Below are 26,596 nucleotides of genomic sequence, written 5' to 3' on the forward strand. Positions count from 1 at the left end.
TCACATATGTACTGTTAAATAGCAATAGTTTTATGGAGGAGACCCCCAGCGTAAGATGAGGCAGGCTTTCGCCTGCTAAGCGTGTTTATATGACATCAAAAGGCAACTATGTAGGTATGACTGACTTTCATAAGCCTCCATGTAAGTATTTTTGCTTTTCGGGTGTGCATATAATTGTCGATACATAGTTCATTTCCAAGTTTCCATGTTTTAGTATGGAATAGGATGTTTGTGAGCAGTCTGCTTCTGAGTCTGTAATCTGTATCTCTCTTAAATTTTCAGACAAATCCAATATTTCAAAAGGGAATAGTATTTTTTTTGCTATTGATTATAACTTTATGACTTTATGTCTTTTAGTCATTAATATAATGGCCATTTTTTATGGTTTGACTTCATTTATAATGAAGAGGAGTTATATCCAGAAAAATTGCGTGTGCATATGTGTAGATATGGAAATCAGACGTAACACATAAAAGCATTCATTGAGCTATTTATAGGGTCAACTCATGGAAAAAAATTGTATCCTGCTTGCAATGACAAATAATAAACTGAATACAGTACATATAATACATGCATACTTCCCAAAATAATCTGCCACATCTTATTTTCCTCAAAATTACTTAAACTCAGGAATAATTTACATTGAACATTTTTCCTCCAAAAAGATGTAATTAATTCAAATATCACTTAATTATAGGTTTTATCTACAGTTTTGATTTTAAAAATAGTATTAAAAGGATGCAGGGGAAAATGTTGTAATTAATTACAGTTAACTATAATTTCTCTTATAGAGCAGATGATAGATTTCAGAATGACAGTATTCCTCATTAGAGCACTTCTGGTTTTGCTATTTTATTGCTTTATAAGAGCTTCAATTTTCAGTCTCGCCCTAACTCTCAGTGTTCCTTATGATCCTTTTGATTCAGGATGCAGAATAGAAAACTGCGACTCCTGCTTTAGCAGAGACTTTTGTACCAAATGCAAAACCGGCTTCTACTCGCACAGAGGCCGCTGCTTCCGAGGATGCCCCCCTGGATTTGCAGCCTTGGAAGAGCTTATGGAATGTGTGGGTGAGTCTTCTAGCAGAGCAGTGCTGCTGAAGCAGCTCTTTTGCCAGGCGGCTGGGTTCAAACACTTACGACGCTATTTTTAAGCTGATGCTTAGTATTTTCTAACAAGAAATATTCACTGAGGGATTGCGTCTGGATCTCTTTACCCCTAAGAAGAGTTTGTTGCAAACTTTGAAACATTGCATTGTTGGGAATGTCTCTCTGTTCCGCATCAGAAGGTTCTGTCCTCTTAACTATAAATCACCTTGTACGAGGATTTATAACTCAGAATTTGTAAGATTTCAGGAAGGCCAGTTTTTGCATTAGAACTTCAAGTCAATGACGTACTCAGACTCCTTCCCTCACAAAACTACCCGCTCATTTTGCCTTTTACCAAGGCCAGAAATCAGGGGCAGGGCAGATGGAATTCCTGTAGCATCTGGATTTAAAATTCAGTTTTAGTTTCTCTGCAGCTCCCCCCTTTTCCATTAGCAAGTAACAAATATAAATAACTAAATAAGTGGATTTAGTAGAAATTTACTTCATAACTCTGAGCCAGCACTGGCAGTTCTCACAATATTTCTTGAGTCTCACAATTTGGTGTTTTATCTTAAAGCCTGGGAGTTGTGTCAGAACAGACTCTTCTTTCAAAAGTATTCCTTGCATTTCACGATGGAGAACACCTGGAAATGTGAACTCTTGAGATTTGCAAATCCAGGTGACAACCAAATAGAATTTATTTATTAAAAAGAGAAAAAATTTAAATCAGTCTCACAGTTTCAGGAGGAGTTTTGAATATTTGGAACTGGCATGATGTCTATACATACAGATTGATAGTCTGATGGTTTTATACTCAGGTTGATACTGGCTAGAAAGATTATTTCAGGTTCTGTAGGAGATTTTAATTTTGTTTCTAAGTTTTTGTCTGTTAACAGTAAAGTTTTCAAGTGGTGCTTTCTAATAGTGTATTCTAATTTTACAAAAATGAAAACAAAGGAAAACAAACAAACAGAAGAATTGCTCACTTGTGTTTTCCTTTGCTTTATCAGAGGGCTGTGAAGTGGGTCAGTGGAGTGAGTGGGGAACTTGCAGCAGAAATAACAAAACATGTGGATTTAAGTGGGGCCTGGAAACGAGAACAAGACAAATTGTGAAGAAGCCAGCAAAAGACACGATACCATGTCCAACCATTGCAGAATCCAGACGGTGTAAAATGGCCATGAGGCATTGCCCAGGAGGTAAGTGTAGTCCATGCCACAAAGATCTTTATGAGCTTTCCTTAGCTGAAATCCTATTTCTAACTCGAAAAAAAGAGCTATTATTTCATCCCCGCTGAAGGGGAAATCCAGTCTCTGCTCTGCCAGCCAGGCTGAAAGGCAGCAGTACTACGGCGGTCCTAATGTGTGCAGCCAGACCCCAGGGAAAGGCTCGGCGTGGGAGTGATCAGTCTCTCAGCAGACGGTGAAACTCTGTTTTTCCTGGTGTGGTACTGAGGCTTTTTCAAAGAGGTGCCTTGTGGAAGAACCATAACAGGTTGTGGTTTATGCTTCAGCATGAAAATGATAGTGATGGTGGATTAACTAGTTGCTCTGTGCATGGCAGGAAAGACTGTGATTCTAAACCTCTCCGCATGCAGCACACCCAGTGCTGGTGCGATGGGTATGTAAATTAAAGGTGGTTAGTTGCATATGGCATTGTTAGCTGGAACTATTAACTGGAATGTGTTTATTGCTGTGATTATTGTAGATCAGGGTCAAACTATTATAGATGCGATACAAGCAGAATAGTGACAAATATCAAGCTTTTCAGCATGAGACCGGCTTATGGCAATTACCACAGGTAGATAAAAGAAATAATCAAATTTCTTTATCGTGGTGTTCTAAGACTTAACTAGTGATACTGATTTGACAAAGGAAATGGAGTTTCAAATTTGCGTTCAGTTTTGTAGGCCCCAAAGTGGAGCCATGTCACTGAGAGAGAAGTTTTTGTTACCTTTTAAATTGAAATGATTAACCTTTTACTTGTGCAGACTGAATGCTTAGAGAGTTTTCAGAATTTGTAGGAAGTGGATGATCAACAGGTGATAAAGATGACATTCCTTTTGGAATTATAGGATTAAAGAAAGAATCAGGCTTGAAGGGACTTCAAGAGATCTCTAGTCCAACCTCCTGCTACAGGCTGGGTCAACCATGAGATCAGACAAATAAAAAGGAATAAAGGGTTGCAGAGTCCTGAGAAAAGCCATAACCTGATGAATAAACTAAAACTGAAATAATCTTAGAATAGGTTCATAAATAAGTTTGCTTTGTGTTTGGGGATTGTTGAATTTGTCTCTCTTGGCTTGAACGTACTGCCCACAAGTATGTGTGAAAATGATACATAAAGTTTTAGCTTACGGATTAAATTTGTGCAAGCTTCGTTTTTGTCTCTAGGATCCTGACACAATCTGGAAGAGAATATCAAGTTGATTCTCTGTTATCCAGGTTAACTGAGTCTGTTATGCACTCTTCCTCCCTGTCCCTCTCCCCGTGCTCATACACACGTGCGTGCACGTACAGTCCATGTTTGCAGTGGTACTGGGGTGCATTCTACAGCAGAGTTAACCTGCAACCTAAATAAACGTCTCAAAGACATTGAAGGGTGGAACCTACAAAATGAACATCTCTATAGGAAGGAAGGAGAAAAGGTGAAAATCAAGGCTGATTTGGGCTGCCATGGTATGTGTCTCATGGTATGTTTGAACGCGAGTCAGCTGCATCTATATCAAGGTAGCTACACGTACCAGTGCTTGCAGCCTGCTGAGGTGGATGAGTTGTTCCAGTGATCACATCGACTGGGGAAATGTTTTACTGCTAAAATGGAAAGAAGAAAAAAGAGCCTGTGTGAAGTTCTGCTAAATGTCTAGTCAGTATTTTCTTCTTCTGCTGTTCAGATGCATGAAGTTCAGCTCGTAGTGGAAAATTTGAGAAAAGTGCAAAATATTTTCAGTTCAACTCCATGTGGTAAAGATTTAGTCATTTATGTACCCAATGTGTATAGGTGGAGGTATTTCGTGGATGCGGTGTCCAGCTTCTATACAAACTCTTGGCAAGTAGAAATTTACAAGTGTGGGTTTATTCTTGATAATTTAGTTAGGATACAAATTATTCAAATTGTTGTAAATAGTTTGAGAAGTATGCTTACATGGACCACGATATTTATGAATGCTGTAGCATGCTCATGTGGTAATCTGGAGCTATTGAATATTCATACCTTTTTGTAGCAGATTCTCTTAGGTTGTTTCAAATTTTCTTGTCCAGCAATTCAGGTTACAGATTAAAGATTTACCTCTCAAATTTTATCTTTTCAAAGGCACAGTGGTGGGCTTTCCTAAGAGTTAGGAAATTTATTGCCTAGTCTGTATCAAGATCGTTGACCAAATCTCTGCATTTTTTTCACTATGTATCAGGAAAGTTACAATTTCAGTGTGAAAGCCTTGTAGTACTCTTTCATAACCACAGGCTCCAGTAAATCCTAAAGATTACAGTCCTCTCCTGTCCTCCCGTGCTGTGGAATTCCCTGCCTGTGTTTTCAGAGATAAAAATACATATGTACAAAAACGCAGGTTTGAACTCTCCGCCCTGAATGCTGATGCTGAATACTGCTTCTGTGCAATCTTATAAAACACTGGCCAGAGTATAAACTCCTTTCTTTCTCCTAAGAAACTCCTGGGAGGGAGTGTGTTAGTGGTGTTTTAAGCACCTGGGGTAAGTCTTCCCCAGGCCTGGTTATCTCTGCGGGTGAGGAAGCCACGGAGATCGTCCTGGTCAAAAATCCTGCTTCCTAGTATGTTTTAGTTATGATTATATACACAGCTGGTGTAAGATCCCATTCCTTTATCCCATTTAATTTAGTTAGCAGGTTGCCCCATCAGACACTCGAAATGTTTCTTTGCTTACGTACTCACTGTGAAGTAGCAGGAGGCGGAGATGCTGGTTACAGGGAAGCTGAGATGGAGCAGATCCGGGCTGTTAAGGAGGACACTTTGTGTTTTTAAAAATACAGTGTATTCCTAACGTTAGAAATTTTGTAACTGAACTTTTAAACTGAGGAAATAAGAGAAAAATATAATGTTTGCACTACTGGGGGACTGAAGAACCATAATCCGTGTAAATGTCAGTTGAGAGGCTGTTAAATCCTTTCTTTCTAATGTTCTCAATACATAAACTCACACGAATGTGTAGGATGAGTATTGGATTATACAGCTAAAATGGTTGTAGATTGTGATGGATTAAATTGAGCACAGGAAGTAAGGATATTTTTGGTATAACACAGTCAAATACAGTGCTTTTGACACATGCTTTCTACTTCTGTACATTTTAGAGCTACTATTTATGGTCCACATTACAGAAAAAACTTCCAAAACAGATTTTTACATGTTTGCAGAAGAATTGGAGTTAAATTCAGTTTTCCTACTAAGTACTTCAGTTTTATATTTATCAAGGATTGAGATGTTACCCATCTGTCTGTATGGCTGTGGTACAAATATAGCTGATGAAGAATTCTTTATCACTTTCCCAGTATTTGCAGAGTTGCAGAGGAAGAAGCCGGAATGCAAGTGAAAGATGATTTCACTTCTTTCCTACTGAAGCCAGCAACATAAGAGGATATTCTACTTGATTTCAAATATGTTACTCAGTGGTATTTTCTTATTGTCAGTACTAATTGATTTAACTGTTATTACCGGATGGGAATGTCACATTTGTGTATCTGTTCATGTTATGTATGTTACCCTGTGGCTTGGGTGTAACGTGACTCATAGCGTGAGAGGTTAGACTTAGAAGAAGATGACTTGGACTGTTCAGGCCACCTCCTACCCTTGCTGGTCTTTTGGGGATAAGGAATTTTCTCCTCTTTATCTTGAAAGAAAGAAACAATTTTTAAAAAAGTGATTGCGTTACAAGCAGGCAGAAATGTTCTATGGGCTGATACATCTTGCTGTCTAGAAGTTTTCCCATATATTTAGTATAAATATTCTCTTTTTACTTCTTATTTTTACATGTTCCCCATGTTCATCTCAGTAAATCACTCCTCTCTCATTTGTACCCTGGAGGTACTTGCAGATTGCTCTCATGTTTCTTATTAAGTATTACAAAAGCAAGCAAAGCAGCTCTCTGCTTCTTTTAGTCTTCCATCAGACCACAGTTCTTCAAGTTATCTGATACATGGTGATCTTTAAGGTCCCTTCCAGCCCAAACCATTCTATGATTCCATGAATATTATTCTATTATTTCAAGTAAAAATCATTATGCCTTTTCTGAGTGCTTATTTTGGACAAGAAAAAGAGAGGTGAAGATGGGATGCATGTCTGCATTAATGTCCTGAGCTCAGAAGAAGGAAGGTAGCAGGACAGGTCGTGAGGCTACAATGGGAAGGCGTTCTTTGCTTGACACAGACATGTAATTGGATGGACTTCATGCTGCTTGGTTGGACTGTGGAGGATTTAATGCAGTAATCTTTCTTCTTTCCATTGCTGCAATACAATTTAAGACTTCTGGAAGAGCAACAGTAAAAGGATCCAGTCAGGCTTTCTGTCCTTATACTGCAGTTACATTTCATTATTAATATTCAGAATTATCACTGAAAAGATTAAGAGATTAAAGAATATATACTTAATATAGAAAACTAATAAATATGCAAAGCTGAAAAAATGCACGTTAACAACTGAGTAGCGTGAGTTCTTTTAATCCAATAAGCTACTAGTGATACGGCAAACAGGGAATTAATGATCCCAGTTTGCAAAAATATTTCAGGTAGGATAAACAATATTTAGAGTAAAACTGTACATACACTTTGGTGAAGACACTAGCTATACACTTAAGTATACTAAACTAGCAGAATTTCTAATAGAAGCCATGTTACAAGTATAGTTATCTCTAGTAGGTAAGTATTTTTTCCTTCTTTAAATTGACATATTTCCTCTGAGAGTGAATGTTTTAAAATTTCTGGCTTTAACTTGACAACCTGCAGTATAAAGGGTCAAAAATTTTCTTGTGTAATCCGCTCCACTCCTCCCAAAAGTTTGGTGCTAACACTTGTTTTCTTTTGAAACCTGGCAAAGGAAATCAGGATTTCTCTCTTTCATTAGATTTATTTAGAAGAGGCTAACTGAAGAATTTTTTTAGTTGTGCAACCAACAAAATCATAGAATTATTGAATAATACAGGTTTGAAAGGACTTAGGGAGGTTACATAGTCCAACCCCATGCTCAAAGTAGGGTCAGACAAGGTGGTCCAGGGCCATGACTTTGCTCTTGTCTTTGTTGAATTTCATGAGGTTCCTTTCAGCTACAATGAATCTCTTCTTCAAAGTGAGAAATAAATAAAAAAACCCCCTCAAAATAAATGTATCACCAGAACTCAGTGAGTCATCTCTGTGATCAGACAGATGATTATGTTCTTTTGATCTTTTTGACTACATTTATGCTGAAGTGCCCAATGTGGAAAAGTTGTACGCCAGGATGCTTTTGAGACTTTAATTTATACCTTGCACTTGTAGTCACAAGTAGGCACAATACCTACAAATGCTGTCTGCCTTTTAGGTGTCAATGCTAGGGTTCTCTCTCGGTGGTTCTCAATAAACATAACCACCACATTTTGTGTCTCCTGTTGGTCTTGTTATGTTGCCACAAGAACAGACAGCTGAAGTGGCAAAGACTGGTGGAGGAACAGCAAGAACTGTTACCTTCTCCACAAGGACAGTTGAGCACTAGGCTAGATTTGTCCATAGACTGTGCAGCCACCGTCCTTGGAAGTTTCCAAGACCTGACTGGACAAAGCCCTGAACAATCTGATCTGAATGGTCTTCATGCTACTGAGAGTGGGAAATTGGACTGGGGACCAACCTGGATGATTCTTCTGCTGTGAAAGGCAGAATGTGCTGGATTTAGGCTGAAAGAACCCTGTTCTTCCTGTTTGGGCTTTGCAAAATTTCTGATATCTTCTAGTCCCAATTAGAGAGAAGCTGAAATGACAGGTCATAGGGAAAAGGAACAAAACAAGTCTTTACCGTGTTTGTTATAGTGCTGAGATCTCTTATTTTGGCCTATTTTACTGATACTGAAATAACACGCATGTGTCTAACATTTTGAATATAATGCTGTTTCATGCATTTCCGAGTTTACCTTTAATCAGTATGGAAGCTTAGTTGGAAGTGCTGATTTCTTAATTTACTTTATTATCGTTTGACCTGTTCACTTAATTGTATTTAGCTGAATGCTACAGACTTCTAATTTCAAAATCTTGTATAGGATCTAAAAGACACATAGCACAACGTACTTTTATTTTAAATTAATGCACTACGTCCGTCTAAGAAAACATTGAAAGACCAGCAGAGGTACTGTAGAGATGCAGATGTAGAACTTCAGTTTAGTTTTTTTGCTTTGACTTTTCAAATCTTAAAGAAAAGTCCAGTCTAATTTGTTGAAATTTTTAGTAACTTGAGGATTTAATTCCACTGCTAGTTAATTTGTGACATAAATGTATGTGGCAAGTTATAGATAAAAGAAAATGATAAAGATAAAAAAGATAAAAGATTATCTTATAAGTTGAGGGATGATCTGAAGAGGGATGGTAGCAAACAAAAAGCATTGTGATGCTGGGAAAGATGACAAGATTTACAAACAGTAAGGTCTTACTGCTTTGGTTAGCATTGCATGAATCTTGAAGACGTTGGAATATTATTTATCACTGTAATACTAAAAATCAGTGTTTGCAAGTCTTATCAACATTTTAAACAAGACAGTAGTACATAGTATTTACAACAATATACTGTCATTGCCTACTGCAGCTCTCTATAAATTTTGCAGTAGCATTGGACCAAATCTGCCCTTTTTTGCCCTCAGCGGACAGGTAGAAACTGCATTAAGTGCAGCTCTGCTCGAGTACTGGTATCACCAAGCAGGCTTGCGTCCTTGATGTATTTCGTGAGCACCAATTGCACTCTGACCAAGAAGGCTTGGCCTCAGTTTGTCTGAAAATACAACCCATAATTTTCTGTTACAAGGCATGACTCAAAGCTTCTGAAGGAAAAGAGGAAAACACATTTCAGCATCAGCAGAGAGCTTACAAGAAGTGAACTCCACCAGAGACACTTATTTGCCCAGTGCAGGTTGGGAAAGCAATAGTAATAAGCAAATATTTCAGAGTGTCTGAGTCAATTGCCGTTCTGCACGTATTGTGAAGGAGCTAGCAAGTGGGAGCAAGAAGGGACAAGATGAACATAGTTTGGAGACTTTCCAGAAAACAAGAAGTGTTTTATAGCATGGCTTAACCCTCGGAGCCTGGCACGCTTGTTAGTAAGCTTGTTCAGGAAACAAGCTTTTGTCAGCTGCAGAATCTGCTCGCCTGGATTGTCAACATCTGCTTCCTTCAGAGAATGTTGTGCTGAGAAAAAACCAACATTTTAATACTCTACCCTTCAGCTGATCATATTCAGAAGGGACTGCTGCATGTTAAAACTAATAGTATAGGAAATCCAAACCCTAAGGAAAATACGACTCATAATATTGCTTATTCCAGTGAGAGTGCCTGCAACTAGACTTTAAGTATTTTAAACTAAGGCTCATAGGCAAGAGGTATAGTTATATTATCAATAGTCGATAAGTGTGTGCCAGCTTCTAAAAAAAAGAGCACAAAGGCTGTGATTTGTATTTGGTAATAATAAAAAAAATCAGCTTAGTAGTTCAGGTTGGAAAGGACCTCAGAAGGTCATCTACTCCAGCCTCCTGTTAAATCAGGTCAGCTGTGAGAAAACCAGGATTAGCTATTACTCTGAAAGTCCTCAGAGATTAAATATTTTCCCTTTTTTTGCTCATAGCTCTGTTCCTCTTCACATCTTTATTTGTGAGATGCTGCTTTATAAACTCTAGGGAAAATGGTGTTATTTTTATTTGCTTCTAAATGAAAAATATAAAAATGCACAGCAAATTTGAAATTACATTTTCATTCATTTACACTTGGATCTGAAAACTTATATAATGCAGATATGTACCTGTATTAGAGCACTTCTAAATCTGATGCCTCTTAGATTTGCAGATAAAAGTTAGGCAGTGTACCTCTCAGCCGACAGATTACTATAAAATAACTGAAATATAGCAAGAAACACTGATTTTTCTTTTCTGCATTAAAATATAGTATTTTATGTTATTTTTTTCTTAGAAACAAAAAACCTTATACTGATATTTCTTGTGTGTTTGTCTTCTGTTTCCATCCTGCAGTGTGGATAGGAAAATTAGGAATCTGTTGATAGAGGAGTGTTCTTCTCCATACTTTTGTATCAAAGCAGTAAAGAAAATTAAGGTCTGTTAATGATGAAACATGAGCAGATATGTTCTTTTGTTAAGGCTGATGAACAACAAATCTGTTAATCCTGACAACCCAGTATGACATGTTGATGTTCACAGCTATAGGACAGAAATACAAAAAAATTAATATAAATATTATTGTTCAAACAGGGTAATTTGTGTGTTATTTGGTCATATGAATGAGGAAATATGTGATTGAATGAATCTATGAAATCCTGTTCTGAAAATTGCACACAAAATGTTTCGCCTGAATTTATGTTTCAGCACTTGTTTTAAAAAACAACCCCCACCCAAGCAACAAAACCCCTGAATACGTGGAGAAAAGAAAATGCATACACACGTGTGAGCTAAGACAATAAATAGCTGTATTACACATGCGTTTGAGTCACATTCATTAAAATGAGTTCAAGTATAAATTTGGTGTGACTTTTTAAAAATTGCTTTATAATTATTTGTCTGCTACGTTGTTGGAAGCAATCCTTTCCCTAGTTATTTTCCAAAGGGAAAATGCAATCTGATTAGACTCATGTCTGAAAAGCAGTTAGAAAATAGTTTTTATAAGTTTTATAAACTTGAACATCAGTTATGTTTAATTCTAAAACCAAGTACTATCTGGCAAGGACCAACATGCAGGTTTCCTGTGCAGATTTTAGAGGAATGATGCCTCTTTGCTGTGATTAAATTGCCTCACATTGCTTGATCGTTTAGATGGCTCTCAAATCTCTGTGAACAAGATATGGCTGTTGACTCATCGTTCTCCATTTTCTGTGTGTTTGAAATGAGGCTAGTTAAATTAAGCAGCTAAGCAATTAAGTTCTCTGATAAATAGCAACACTTATTGAAAATAACCCTTCCAAGATTTAAGTAATTAGTATGTTCTCTCTTTGCTTATGCCCATACTGTGTTCATAGAATTTCTCAAAGTTTGAGGGTTTTTTTAACTGTTTAGTATTTGGGTTGGTATTTTCCTTGAAACTGGTATGATGGATCTTGCATGGAAGTTGAGGCAGCTTGATGTTAAGTCACAGTGTTCCTACAAACCTTTTTTTGTTGTTTTAGTCCAGATAAATATTACAATGGGCTACAGCTGCACTTATTAAAATTTGTAGGTTTGTGTCAATATGGTGAAATAATACATTACTTTTATTGAAACGTGTAACTTAGCTTAGATGCAAGTAGCCTAAATTTCCTTGGAGTGCTGTTGTAGTTTTGGTTTGCTTATTTAACTAATAAGTTAGGGTTTTAAAGGTTTTAACAGGCTTAGTTCTCTTTGACAGAATTTAAAAATTCATGGTTCTTTTTAAGATTATAAATAAAATCTGTCTAAAGTGACCTTTAGAGGGTACCTTTCAAGACATCAGCAAAATATTTTTGTGGAAAAGAGTTGTTGTCATCTGATTTTGGCAGTACCACTGCCCAAAGCTTATCTTGTAATGGACTATATATTCCTGAGTGCAAAGTTTTAGCTCTACGTACCTTATCAGGACAATTCAGCCTGTGGAGTTTTATGTTTTGTTTTATCGTATTGCAGCATGATACATTTTCAAGTTATTTTCAAAGGATTATCAGGGAGTTACTGGCAGTACAGAAATACTCAACTCAAGCACGTTTTTCCCTTCCTTCTGAACATAAATTATCCTTCAATCTGCCTTTTTAGTAAAACTAATAGGAAATATTTTCTTGGGAAGACTTTTGCATAGTTTTTCTAATCATTAAAAGGTTGTATGCACAATTTATTTATTGCTATTATTATATCTTAGACCAGATAAGTACTTTCAACATATGTGTTTCCTTAAGTATATTGTATTTCAGAAGTAGCGTGAGCATCATGTGATGCGGTATCTCCTATGGGAGTTATCTGTTTTTAATGAATAATGAAGTAAGTACCAGAGTGTAAATCCTGGTAAATGACCACAGTGTGAGTTAGAACTGTCCCATGGCAATTTTACAGTTCAGGGTTGTTTAAAAATACTGAAAGAGAGCCAGCTGCTAATCCACATGGAAATATGAATACTGAAAAGAGCTGTAGCTGATCCAAGTGCACAGATTGAATTTGTCCATAAAAGGTACCTGACAAATTTTATTGTGCATGCTTTTATGAAGTAACTCCTGTAGATTTTGTCTTTTGCTCATTCTGAAACTACAATCCACCCGTAGGAGGAAAAGCCATATACTTACGCATTTCTGAGTCTCAGCCAGACAGCTTTTTATATACATTATAGTATTAGTCGTTTCAGTCACAGCAGAGAAACCAGCAAACACTCACCTGCCTGAGCTTATATTTTCCTCCCTGAAGATCAGTCAGTAAGGCACAATTCTATGCCTGTCCTCTCCCAGACCACTGGCCTGGGTATAGCAGGTCTGGAGAACAATCTACTTCAGGTATGGCATGTCAGGAGAGCAGGCAGCCTTGCTCATTTTTAAGGATTCACTTTCCTTGCACAGAAGTCTTTTCTTAACTAATGAACCTATTAGGCTACACAGATACTATTTGTTTTCACAACATTGATAGAAAGGCCACATCCTGATGTACTTCTGGCAGAATTTTTGGTTGGATGTTTCCTCATCTTTTGTACAGTTCATCTCTCCAGCAGAACATGTACTAATAATGGCAGTGTTTGAATATTGGAAGTTATTCCATAAATAATGCAGCTGTGACTGAAGTAGAAAGACTTCATCATACTGTAATATTTAGAATATAAGCAGTATTTGTATGCAATATTTAGATTCTATCTGCTTCATCATCCTGAAGGATGCTATAAGAAAACATGACTCTGAACATTGGGCCTTGCTCTGCAGGACTGGCTTGGTGATCTCTAACCAGCTGTGACAGAAGTAGAATCATAGAATTGTTTTGCTTGGAAAAGACCTTTAAGATCATCAAGTCCAACCATTAACCTAGCACTGCCAAGCCCACCACTCAACCATGTCCCTAAGAACCACATGTATGTGTCTGAAATAGCTCCAGGGATGGTGACAATCACTTCCCTGGGCAGCCTGTTCCAATGATTGACAAACCTTTTGGTGAAGAAATTTTTCCTAATCTCCAATCTAAACCTCCCCTGGCACAACATGAGGCCATTTCCTCTTGTCCTATCACTTGGTACTTGGGAGAAGAGACCAACACCCACCACACTACAACCTCCTTTCAGGTAGTTGTAGAGAGCGATAAGGTCTCCCCTCAGCCTCCTCTTCTCCAGGCTAAACAACTCCAGTTCCCTCAGCCGCTCCTCATAAGACTTGTGTTCTAAACCCTTCACCAGCTCTGTTGCCCTTCTCTGGACACGCTCCAGCACCTCAATGTCCTTTTTGTAGCGAGGGGCCCAAAACTGAACACAGCACTCAAGGTGGGCCTCACCAGTGCGGAGTACAGGGGGACGTCACTTCCCTAGTCCTGCTGGCCACACGATATCTGATACAAGCCAGGATGCTGTTGGCCTTCTCGGTCACCTGGGCACACTGCTGGCTCATATTCAGCTGGCTGTCGACCAACACCCCCAGGTCCTTTTCCACCAGGCAGCTTTCCAGCCACTGTCCCTCAAGCCTGTAGCATTGCATGGGGTTGTTGTGACCCAATGATTCTGTGGATGCTCATGTGATTACCAACAGTTAAATTATCAGTGTAAGTAGATAAAGCTTTTCAGCTGAGACATAACTGGGTGCATACTCATTGCACAGCACCAATGCAGAGTAAATTACCTAAGCAAACATCACCCTCTGACTTGCAATAGGCTAGCAGTGTACATGCAGCTAATTGCAGCTCCTTGGCTGCTGAGCTAGGAACTCAGTACACTGCTGTAACTTGATTGATTGTGATGGCCTGTCTGTACCCTTTATAACAGCTCTCTTCTCCTGGAGAATCATTCTGAATGCTTGATAGCTAGTGGCAACCTAAGGTAGCCCTAAACAGGAGCCTGATGGATTCAGGCTGAATTCAGCAGAAATTGTTTGCTCCTGTCCCACAACTAGACAGGGCAAATCTGGAGAGTAAAGAATCCAGCAAAGAGGAGGAGAGAGGGAAGAATCTGAGAAACAGATAGTTGTGGTTTCTTCCTGTTCTTTGGCTCTTCAGACAAAAAAATCATGTAGGGACGTCTGAGTCCTAATTAATGGCTTTGTTAGCCAAGTGCGAAAGGTAAAGCCTATCCATCCATGCTGCTTCACTGACAGATTCCCAGTGCCTTTAAAAATCTGACCCACAACAGGCACATCTACAGGGATGTGTAGTTCAGAGGCTCCCAAGCTGGTGCTGCATAAGGTAGCTCAAGAAACAGAAACAGTTTAAAAGTGTCAACATAATACTGTGCAAGAGTTAATTACCCCTGCTGAGAGACAGGATATATTAGATCTGGCACAGTGCTGTGCAGATATAATGTTTTCAGGCCATGAGGTACTATGTTTGTGATAAAGAACTGTGATTTGCTGTATGGGTGCATAGCTCCCAAGTGCTAACTTGGGGGACTCATTCTCTTGCAGGGTTTATTCCTGTCAAATAATTATCACAGAGGGGCTCACAAAAATTCCGGAAAGGGATGCTGCGCATTTCATAAATGCAGCAACTTCCAGTACTCTGCTGTAGGCCAGATTTAATTTAATTAACTTGCACCAGCTGGCTACAGGAGTGAGTCAAGGGGGAATGCCAACAGGGAATAGGTGGAGGAGCAATCTCCCCAGCTGCTCTCACTTGATCAAGCCTCCCCAGTGTTAGAACTAGGCTGGAGTCAACTGCACTGATTTTTAAGGATGTGCTGTGAAAATCTTTCATAGAGAGCTTTTAGGTATGTCTGCATCTTTACCTCTTATGAGCAGCACAGAAGGAGGGGAATGGAGGAAAAAACTGCTGCTTTTTTATATTGTTGCTTGGTTTTGTTTTGGGGTTTTTTGGTTTTTTTTTGGTTGGTTGGTTTTTTTGGAGCTTTCTGAGATAATTTTACCTCAGATTGGAAAGCTTGGACACCACTGATTACTATAGTACTTCTTGCTTTGCACCTCAAAGGTGAATGAAAAGAACTTCCTCTTGAACAGTTTGAATTCCAGGTTCATTCTGAAGAACTACAAACATGACTGCAGATAATGTTTGGAAAAGGAGTGGGAATGCAAGCAGAGAAAAAAAACAATAGAAAGCAAGAACTGCTCATGATGAACAGGGCATCCCTACTCTGCGTTGATTTTACATGGTACTATAGCCTCACATTAAAAATGGGTGGATTTAAATAATTTTCTGAGCACAATTTTAAGAATGAATTAGCTTAAAATGAGTAGTAACATGTAAAATAGCAGTACAGTACTACAGAGGTAACTCAGTACTGTACCTGTGTCAGTACGACAGTATGATCAAGCATAGAAGCCCTATTAATTATGATGGACACAATACTGCACTAATATGTTTGGTTCCCAAAGGGGTCCCTTACGCCTTTATGCAGTAAGTCCTCTTTCTTAAACATAGTTATTTTGTGTGTCTAAACTGGCACAGCTTAGATTCTGAAGGGGCCACAAAAGTTTGAGGTAAAATGTCCTCCATTGAATTAGAATCTTACATCATCTTTGCCATATAATGTGTTTATTGGTTTATGTTTCTTTATACAGCGTGAATCAGGAAGAAGGCTATTTGAGTTTAAATGAAGGCTGAGTTTATACAGCCTTACATATCACCTCCAAGTTTGACGCTTTAATCTTATGTCATGGATATGTACTTACTGCATATAAATATTGCAGAGACAATAGCAAACTGTTAGCTCATCTTTTAAGGCTATTCATTTGAGAACTTTCTTCTTGTAGAACCCGATTAGTTTGACTGTCCATAAATTTGTCCATTTTAAGCCTTTTTACTCAAATTGTTGTTTATTGGTTTCCTATGAGCTTTTCTTGGCATTCTTAGCAGATCATACACTTAATTCTGATAACTTCTGGGAACCTGGTACCAAGTCAGACTCTGCTGGAGAGCAGAGAAGCATGCAGGTATCAGGTATCTAGTTGCAAAGAACAGCAGCAGTAGGACATCAATAAGGTGTTTTTCAGCACATTAGATTTATTAAGAACTTTGTTAAGAAGTTCAAACAAGGGGTGTGACTTTCAAGCACCTATGTTTGAGTTGCACTATCATGTGGCATAAAGATCACAGGTACTTCCAATGACATTAATATCCCCTGATAACACCATGGCACACATTATAGTGAACTCCTGGTGAAAATGACAGCCAGCTCTTAAATTATTCTGCTTCTCTGTCGGATACAAATATGAACATCTTGAATGTGTTGCCAACTGTACTTATACAAAGAGTTCAGCACAGTAGAAAGAGTACTGTAAAAACTGTCAAACTTTTTTGCTTAATTGCTTTTAAAGTTGTACAACGAAACCTTAGCTGTTGACTACGTGCAAATGCTAGGCAACTTTGATCATATCTAGCATAACTAGCCTTAATACTATAGTATCATCAATACTGACAAAAGTGCTACATTTATCCGCTACTTGAAATGGCAAATGTGTAAAGGGTTTCTGAAACAAAACTAGTTAAAAACTACCACAAAGATGGTTAAATTCTAGCTTTGTATTTTTGCTCTGATTTTATGGACCAGATTATTTTGTTACCTTCTGTGGTGGTTTAACCCCAGCCAGTAACTAAGCACCACACAGCAGCTTGCTCACCCCTCCATCCACCAAGGGGATGGGGAGGAGAATGAAAAAAAAATAAAGCTCGTGGATTGAGATAAGACAGTTTAATAGGATAACAAAGGAAGAGAATAATACTAATAAGAACAGCAACAAGTGATGCACAAATGCGATTGCTCACCACATGTGGAACCTCCCATCTCTGATGCCCAGTCTGTTTCTGAGCAGCGAATCTGCCTCCCAGCTAGCTCCCCCAGTTATCCGTGGAGCACAACATTCTATGGCAGGGAATATCCCTGTGGGCAGCCTGGGCCAGCTGTCCTGGCTGTGCTCTCCCAGCTTCTTGTGCACCTGGCAGGGTGTGAGAAGCTGAAAAGTCTTTGACTTGGTGTAGGCACTACAACTACCTAGCAACAACTAAAAAATCCATGTGTTCTCAACATTATTCTCATACTAAATCCAAACCACAGCACTATGTCAGCTACTAGGAAGAAAATTAACTCTATCTCAGCTGAAACCAGAACACCTCCTGATTTACTGTCTGTTCTTTATAACATCTAAACTAGAAGAATCAACTTTTGTGAGGCCTAGCAAAGAAAACTCACAATTTGGCCAAATACAGAGAATAAATTTTAAAGCATTGAAAAAGATTATGCAGGAAAGGTGCACTAAAAGCAGTTCACAAGTCTGCCTTATAGCACTAGGAGTGATGTACAAGCAGGATTATTTGAGTGTATTTACAACAGAAGAAAAGAGATTGTATTTGATAACTGATGGCTGAAGAAATTTCTGGGCCATAAAAACTCCACAGTTTAAAAATGTCTACTGAGCAAGTCCTGTGTCAGGCTTCAAATCTTTGCTCTGGTTAGACAACTAGAATAGCTACTGGAAGATTTCTAGCTAAAAGAACGTTCCAAGGTGGAATACAGAGAGAGAAGTCTTGAGAGCAAAAGGAAGTTGGTTTCAAGTTCATTACAGACTCTGTCAGTTTTATAATGTGAAATACTGACATTTGGATGTAATGATCAAAATCAATTTTTTGTAATGATTGAAGGTGATTAAATATATATTCTCTGCAGGACTTACGAATAGATGTATCAGCTGTAATTCACAGCACTCAGTACGTGATTATTCTGTCACCAGACTTTCTTAATCGGCTCTGCAATCCTTTGCCAGCTTGAGCGCAGGTTGCAGTAACACCTCTTTTGAGAGCAGGGGAAGCCAGTGGATCCTGAGTCCTGCACATGTAAATGGAAAAATCCTGGGAGATAAGGTTTGTTTTTTCTTGCAGCTGTGGCAAGTAAAAAGAGAAGAGGGATTTATCATTTCTGTAGAACTCGGTAATAGACATGGCCCAAAAAACACCAAAGTGTTTTGTAAGAAGCTTTATAACATGCTGAATATTTCTTTCAACTGAAGTTTTTTATTAAATAAGTAACTGTCCTTAAAATTTCCTATAAAAATGTTGATTCATACATCTTTTCCAGAATAATGTTTTTCAGGTGGAGTATGTTGTGAAAGAAAAATATATTACTTTTCTATTACTTTTCTTCCAACCATCTGAATTATTTTTTCAGGAAAAGAAATTCCATTTCTTTGGAGAGGAACACTCCTGCGCCGCCCCTGTCCTGCCTTTTTATTACAGTGTCATAGGTGTGCAGTATCTCAAACTGTGACTCAAGCTTATAAAGCATTCACATCCTAGTTCTTTGGGTAAGATACTTATCTGGAATAGGTTAGTGTTGTTCTATAGATGAGTTCCTATTGATTTCTGATAGCATTGATGAACGTGAGCTTCTTGATGGTTATTGCCAAGTCAGAAGTTCCATCAAAGCCAGCAAAGTTTTATTGCTTGATTGGTTTAAATGAGAAGCAAATCTGGCTGTTTTGTAATCATTAATTGTTCCACAAAATAACAGGATCTCAGAACTAAAAAGTGAACTTAAAAGAGTAGCCAGAATATAACTACACTTGCTTCATTGAGCAATTTTGAAACCTCTCTCTAATTCAGGGAAGGTTGTCCTAGAAGAAATGATTGGGGGGGGGGGGGGAAAGGATACACTTTTTGAACTAGTTGAGTACAGAATAAGAATTTAAATAGCGCTGCTGGACCTGGAGTTATAAATGGCTACATCAGTGTGTGCACTTCAAGGCTGGGAGCAACACGTTGCAAAAGAACAATTTAGCTTTTTTTTTTTTTTTTTTTTTGACAGTTGTCCAAGTCATCAGCAAGTTTGTATCATCTTTCAGGGCTATCCTAAAACAGGATGCGGATCTATTGATAGGGGTGTGTTTTATTTTTCTATAACTGTGTAAACTCTCTAGAACTGTTCAGTTTGCAGTAAAGACATCATGTCAGCTCACTGGCAATTGAATTGTTTTGTCTGCCTTTTATACCACTTATGCTAATTTTTCTAATGCTTTTCTTCTAAGACAATATTAAACCAGAGAATAAATGAAAGCCTTTTCTACTAAGAACAGTGCGATGTGGAAACTTCGGGCTTCTCCCTCAATCAAAAAATGACTGATTTTGGAAAGACACTTTTTCAGGAAAAGAAACTCTGATACTGTCAGTATTGCAATGCTTCAGCTGCTAAAGGAAAGATATATGATCTCGGTAACAACAGCCCTGAAATCTGTAAGGGTATTTGTCCCCTGTGGACACTTGGAGGATGCTCAGGTACTTCCTTGAGCAGAATACTTTGAACTGTGAAGCCACCATGCATCACTCTTGCAGGAATTGTTACAAAAAGGCTTTACCTTATTACTTCCTAAGATAATTCAGTGGAGAGAATAAAGTAGTAATCATAGAGTCATAGGTTGGAGGGCACCTCAAAGATCATCTAGTTCCACCCCTGCTGCTGCGGGCAGGGACACCCTCCACTATACCACGTTGCCCAAAGCCCCATCCAACCTGGTCTTAAACACTTCCAGGGATGGGGCATCCACAACCTCTCTGGGCAACCTGATCCAGTGCCTCACCACTCTAACAGTAAAGAATTTCTTCCTAACATCTAATCTCAATCGACCCTCCTTCAGCTTAAGGCCATTACCCCTTGTCCTGTCACTACACTTCCTCATAAACAGTCCCTCCCCAGCTTTCCTGTAGGCCCCTTCAGGTACTGGAAAGCCACAATTAGATCTCCCTGGAGCCTTCTCTTCTCCAGGCTGAACAATCCCAACTCTCTCAGCCTGTCCTCATAGGAGAGGTGCTCCAGTACTCCCATCATCTTCATGACCTCCTCTGGACTCTCTCCAACAGCTCGATGTCTCTCCTGTACTGGGGCCCCCCGAGCTGGACGCAGTACTCCAGGTGGGGTCTCACAAGAGCGGAGTAGAGGGGCAGGATCACCTCCCTCGACCTGCTGGTCACACCTCTCTTGATGCAGCCCAGGACACGGTTGGCTTTCTGGGCTGCAAGCGCACACTGCCGGCTCATGTTGAGCTTCTCATCAATCAAAACCCCCAAGTCCTTCTCCTCGGGGCTGCTCTCAATCCATTCCCCAACTAGTCTATAGATGTGCTTGGGATTGCGCCGACCCATGTGCAGGACCTTGCACTTGGCCTTGTTGAACTTCATGCGGTTCGCACGGGCCCACCTCTGCAGCCTGTCAAGGTCCCTCCCTTCCCTCCAGCATGTCGACCACACCACACAGCTTGGTGTCATCAGCAAACTTGCTGAGGGTGCACTTGATCCCACTGTCCATGTCGCCAACAAAGATGTTGAACAGTGCCGGTCCCAGTACCGACCCCTGAGGAAAGCCACTTGTCACTGTTCTCCACTTGGACATTGATCCGTTGACCATAACTCTTTGAGTGCGACCATCCAGCCTATTCCTTATCCACCGAGTGGTCCATCGAATCCATGTCTCTCCAATTTAGAGACAAGGATGTTGTGCGGGACAGTGTCAAATGCCTTGCACAAGTCCAGGTAGATGACGTCAGTTGCCCTTCCCTTATCCACCGATGCTGTAACCCCATCATAGAAGGCCACCAAGTTTGTCAGGCACGATTTGCCCCTAGTGAAGCTGTGCTGGCTGTCACCAGTCCTTATTTTCCATGTGCCTGAGCATAGATTCCAGGAGGATCTGCTCCATGATCTTTCCAGGCATGGAGGTGAGACTGACCGGCCTGTAGTTCCCCGGGTCTTCCTTTTTTCCCTTTTTACAAATGGGGGTTATGTTTCCCCTTTTCCAGTTAGTGGGAACTTCATCGGACTGCCAGGACTTCTCAAATATGATGGAGACTGGCTTTGCAATTTCATCCGCCAGTTCCCTCAAGACCCACGGATGCATCTCATCAGGTCCCATGGACTTGTGCACCTTCAGGTTCCTTAGATAGGCTCGAACCTGATCTTCTCCTACAGTGGGTGGTTCTGCATTCTCCTAGTCCCCACCTTTGCCTTCTGTGACCTGGGCAGTGTGGCTCAAGCATTTGCCAGTGAAGACTGAGGCAAAGAAGTCGTTGAGTACCTCAGCCTTCTCCATGTCCTGGGTAACCAGGTCACCTGTTTCATTCCAGAGGGGACCCACATCTTCCCTCATCCTCCTTTTATCACTAACATACCGATAGAAACTTTTCTTGTTGCCCTTGACATCCCTGGCCACATTTAATTCTGTCAGGGCTTTGGCTTTCCTACCCTCATCCCTGGCTGCTCGGACAGTTTCTCTGTATTCCTCCCAGGCTACCTGCCCGTACTTCCAGCCTCTGTAGGCTTCCTTTTTATGTTTGACTTTTCCCAGGAGCTTCTTGTTCATCCATGCAGGCCTCTGGGCATTTTTGCCTGACTTCCTCTTTGTTGGGATGCATCGCTCCTGAGCTTGGAGGAGGTGACCCTTGAATATTAGCCAGCTGTCTTGGGCCCCTCTTCCTTCCAGGGCTTTGTCCCATGGTACTCTACCAAGCAGGTCCCTGAAGAGGCCAAAGTCTGCTCTCCCGAAGTCCAGGGAAGTGAGCTTGCTATGCACCCTCCTCGCTGCCCTGAGGATCTCGAACTCCACCATTTCATGGTCACTGCAGCCAAGGCTGCCCTTGAGTTTCACAGCCCCTACCATCCCCTCCCTGTTCGTGAGAACAATGTCCAGCATGGCACCTCTCCTCATTGGGTCCTCTGTCACTTGGAGGAGGAAGTTATCATCGATGCATTCCAGGAACTTCTTGGATTGCTTATGCCCTGCTGTGTTGCCTCTCCAACAGATGTCAGGGTTGAAGTCCCCCCATGAGGACCAGGGCTTTTGAATGTGAGGCTGCTCCTATCTGTCTACAGAGGGCCTCATCTGCTCGGTCTCCCTGGTCAGGTGGCCTGTAGCAGACCCCTGCTATGATGTCCCCTGTCCATGTGCTCCCTTTAATCCTGACCCATGTGATGAGGACATTAATGGGAGTTCCCTGTGTTGCTTTCTGGTGTGATTTTTTTTTTTTTTGTTACGAGTTTCCTTATTTCTTAAAGCTCAGCTGCTGAAACCGCCACATAATAACAGTTTTCATGTTTTAGCTATTTTTCCAGTCTTTGTAGCTGCAGGCAAAAGTCTGAAAACACAGACACCCTGAATGTTTCAACATCAGAAATGAAATAAAAAGCACTGGTAGTTAATTACTGCTTTAAAATCTAGTGGGTTTAATTTTTACTTGCGACTGGCTCAAGATTTTTGACTGAATGTGGTTGTCAAACTTGTACCTGATATCCAACCTCAAAAAGAACATATTCAAAGGTGCTGGTTTAGAGTTTTCAATGTTTGCTAAAATGCTGTGTCTCATTTAGGTATTCATATGAAAACTCTGATGTATTTCTATATGAAAATATTTGCCGTATAATTTGTGAAGAAGAGAATGTTGTCATGTAGGACTATAGATTTGGCATATTTCCAAAGAGCTTGCTTTCATGGTATTTATGTAAAACTTAGTCAGCAGCAAAAAATCAAGGGTTATTAGTGAAGGAACATTTCAATGCAATGATCTAGCATGCTAATTTGAAGAGATTAAAATTCATATTCTAGTTTAGGCTCTGAAAATGGGCTAACACAATGCATTGTGACCAAGCAAAATAATAGCTGGTAATTTACTTCCTTGGTTCCTGTCAGCAGTATCATTTGTGTTGAATAGGTATAATTGTCTGTCCTGAAAGAGATTGCACGAAAACCAGTTATGATATAGTCAGACTTTCCAAATCCTTCATTAAGCACAGCAATTTCCTGTTACAGATAAAAATACTTCAATCTTCAGTTATATTTACAGTCTGCTAGTAAAAAGTAGTTTTCTTTTAAAAATGTGTTACATGTCATCCTCGAAGTTGATTTGATTGAAGTTATCTTATGACATTAGCGTTCATGTGAATATGGTGTTCAGCTGAGCCAAATTCACATGAGCTGAGCCAAAATAAAAAATGCACATTTTAAAAGGCTGTGGAATGGTAGTGATGCCACCATGATACTACACCTATTAGATTTTGAAAGCCAGCGCTCTCTGATTGTTTAACAGTCCAGGGTAGTCGCAGGGGGAAAGTGTGGGAGTTTTCAAGCCTAAGCCATTTTGCAGAAAATGAAGTGATAACAATTACTGCCATTAGCCATATGACTCAGTAATAACTCGGAGAAAAAATGTTTACATTTGGCAGAAGTTAATACTAAACAAGCTCCATAATCTCATTTTTGCTCCCAAACATATTTTCTTGTTAAAAAGGAGCTAAAATGTACTTATGGTGATCTTACACTTCTGAAGATAAGTGCAAGAGGTACTTTGTCTAGTTTTGAAGTTTTGGAGTATTTTCCTGGCAAATTAAAAAAAAAAAAATTAAAAAAAAGAATACTCAGATCTAGATCTTTCTTGCTTGAAGCATCATAAAGTGTTTAGTCCAGTCTAGCTTTATTTTGATGGAAAAATAGCAAGAAATAGAGTATTTAGTCATGTATATAATGTTAAAATTTGGAAACATTTTTGTTTGAGTTACTGTAGCTCAAGAGGCAACATTTATTATTCTGCTTTGATTTTTATAACTCTCAACACATTTGGCTAAGATATGGAAACTTAGATTTTGTGTGTGCTTAAATTTTTTATAAATAGATTTGACATCTCTCATACTTTTCTTTTATACCTAACACTCATCACATTATCCCCAAAAACTAATGATGTTCCATGTTAGAGAGATTGGGACAATAGTTGTTTGTTTATATATAATACAAATATTAACATGTATGCATATATGGATAGAAATAAAAGCATTGGTATGCTTCCAAGCTTCCTAGTATTTCCTAAATCCAGAAGATACTTAAGCTAGAATAATTGAATCTTTAGCTATTGGTACTTCTTTTAATACACAGCTGTTGTTGGTCAGGCTTTCAAAAATTTGTTCCATAACCATTTTGTTGTTAGCAGGCCCTATTGAGTGGTGACCACTTTGTAATATTTGCTACTGAAGAGTATCCTTTCAGAAGGATGAGTGTATTTTAAGACATTCCTCCGGCTTTTTTCAAAATGCCTTACTGACTTCTAGTTGGACTTGCCATTCTGAATCCCTCAAGGTTTTGTGAAAATGTCCGTCTTAAACTTAGTCTTTTTCTGCCCAAAGTAATGGTATTGTAGGGCATGCTGTGGGATTTTTGGAGTCTTATAGTTTTCCATGCAAAAATTCAAGATTGTAAAATGCTAGATTACAAATAGATCCATAGAATCATGTTCTCCTTTTTGTGGTTGTTTGTTGTTTTGTTTTGTTTTTTTCAGAAGCAGTGACCTAATTTATGAAATATTTCGGACTATGTTGCAGTTACACTTATTGGCCCAAGTGGGACAAAATAATTCAGTGGTCACATGTGCTGAACACTCCTCAAGGAGCCCTCCATGGCTTTGGTTTAGAAATGGGGTTTGAAACAGTTTAGAAATTCTTGGAATTGGCTGGTATCAGTGAAAATATACTCTATTTTCAAATATTTAAAACCTTATTTTTACAACAGCTAAATCAAGGGGTGGAATAATGAAGAGTGCTCTGTTTGAGAAATTTCTCTATTGTAGCTACGTGTACATTACTTATTAGTTTGGAATAATGATAGCACAGTATGTCTTTGAATACAGTAGGATATTAACCCACATCCCCAGAAGCTGAACCATGACTTCAAGAATATTTAGCTTTCTATATAATTGCAAAAATTCTTGACTATCATTTAATTTATGTTACCCTTTAAAAGGAAGGGATAAATGTTTCAGTAGGTAATAGAAACATGTAAAATCTTGCCTTGAAATTATGCCATAAGAACAATCTTTCTTCCAGTCTTGTGGAGCTTCCAGTACTGGCTAAAACTATGAATTGCAGAAGCATATGAAAATATTCAAATGGTGGTTAACGGATTGCGTTTTGTCTTGTACGATTATATTGTTATTGTACTGTGTGTAATTGTGTTACTTGATATATAGCTATTTTTCTAAATGTCAAGATGTGGCTAGTAAATAACCTTAAAACTCCATTTCATGGTTACTACAATAAATGAGTTTCAGTGGAATAATGGAGTTTGGAGAGGAGATATAGCTGTTGTGCACACTGTGCATTTTTGTTGAGACATATCTACTTCTGGGTTGGTTTTTTTTTTTCTTTCTTTTACTTAGCTCTCTGACATAGCCACAAAAAATTTGATATGTTTTTTAAGTCACTTGAGGAAAAAAAAAGTCTGATAGTATTTCATAATGTTCCATTCAAATCTTATGCATAATTTGTCAGTCTTGTATTGAGACAAGATTTGATGTTCTTGTTTGGTGGAGCGACTCTGCACTCGGGATGCTTGTACAAAGACAGATCTGCTCTTCTACAGGCACTTGCATAGTGTGTACACATCCACGTACACATCGGACTGTAGTAGCTTTACCAAAACCTGAATTTTCAAAGTTGCTGAGCTTATCAGACCTGCATAATGCTATCAGTTTTCTAATTTTTCTCCCATAAAATAATTACAATACTTTATTTTAAAAATAATATATTAAATAAATAATTACTTGCCTTGGTGCTGTGTAGTCCAGATGTTTTACTCCAGGTGTGGACATTGCTGTATAGGGGAAGGGCAATTTATATGGCTAGATGAGTAATGGGAAGCTGTACACCTCACTGCAACATTAAGGATGATCGTGAAGAAAATTTCTGAAACCTGTGGAGCACTATGGGAAAAAAAATTAGTGAGAATTTACCTAAGATACAGTAATGCCAGCAAAATATCTGCAGCTTATTTGATATATCTGAAGACAGAATGTCATTCTTTCATTCTTTGTTACACTGGGTGATCTTTTCTTACAACTGAGACACTTAGCACCATTTTTGTCTCTTTTTTTACTGTCCTAAAATACTTCCTCTGTTTTACAGTCACTCTATCAATCTCTGTCTCTCTGCTACAATAATAACAATGATCAATATAATGAGTGACTGTAGAACCTAAAAATATTGCTTCTGCCTTTAAATGTCATTATTAAAGCCTGAAATCCATTAGCCACTTGTACTTTGATTTCTGAGTCATTCTACATCTTCTCAAAATAACATTTACAACTGAAAGTTTGCACTTTTGGTGGCTGAGGTTGGGGGGCAATTGACAGGAAGGCACTGTGCTTAAAATTCTCTTTGAAAA

The 26,596-nt window shown here is 38.9% G+C and overlaps 1 protein-coding gene across 3 annotated transcripts in view; it reads left to right on the forward strand.

Moving 5' to 3' along the window:
* The window catches only part of RSPO2 (R-spondin 2), a 118,938-nt gene that overhangs the window by 69,362 nt on the left and 22,980 nt on the right, over window positions 1-26,596 (forward strand). For 2 of the 3 annotated variants that reach the window (XM_054816373.1, XM_054816372.1), the window contains 2 exons: window positions 927-1,070; window positions 2,099-2,287. In XM_054816373.1, coding sequence (XP_054672348.1) covers window positions 927-1,070; window positions 2,099-2,287 — 333 coding nt within the window. The remainder of the gene's footprint in view (window positions 1-926; window positions 1,071-2,098; window positions 2,288-26,596) is intronic. The other variant, XM_054816374.1, reaches the window with a different exon arrangement.

Source organism: Grus americana, chromosome 2, assembly GCF_028858705.1.
Source record: "Grus americana isolate bGruAme1 chromosome 2, bGruAme1.mat, whole genome shotgun sequence".
Lineage (NCBI taxonomy): Eukaryota > Metazoa > Chordata > Aves > Gruiformes > Gruidae > Grus > Grus americana.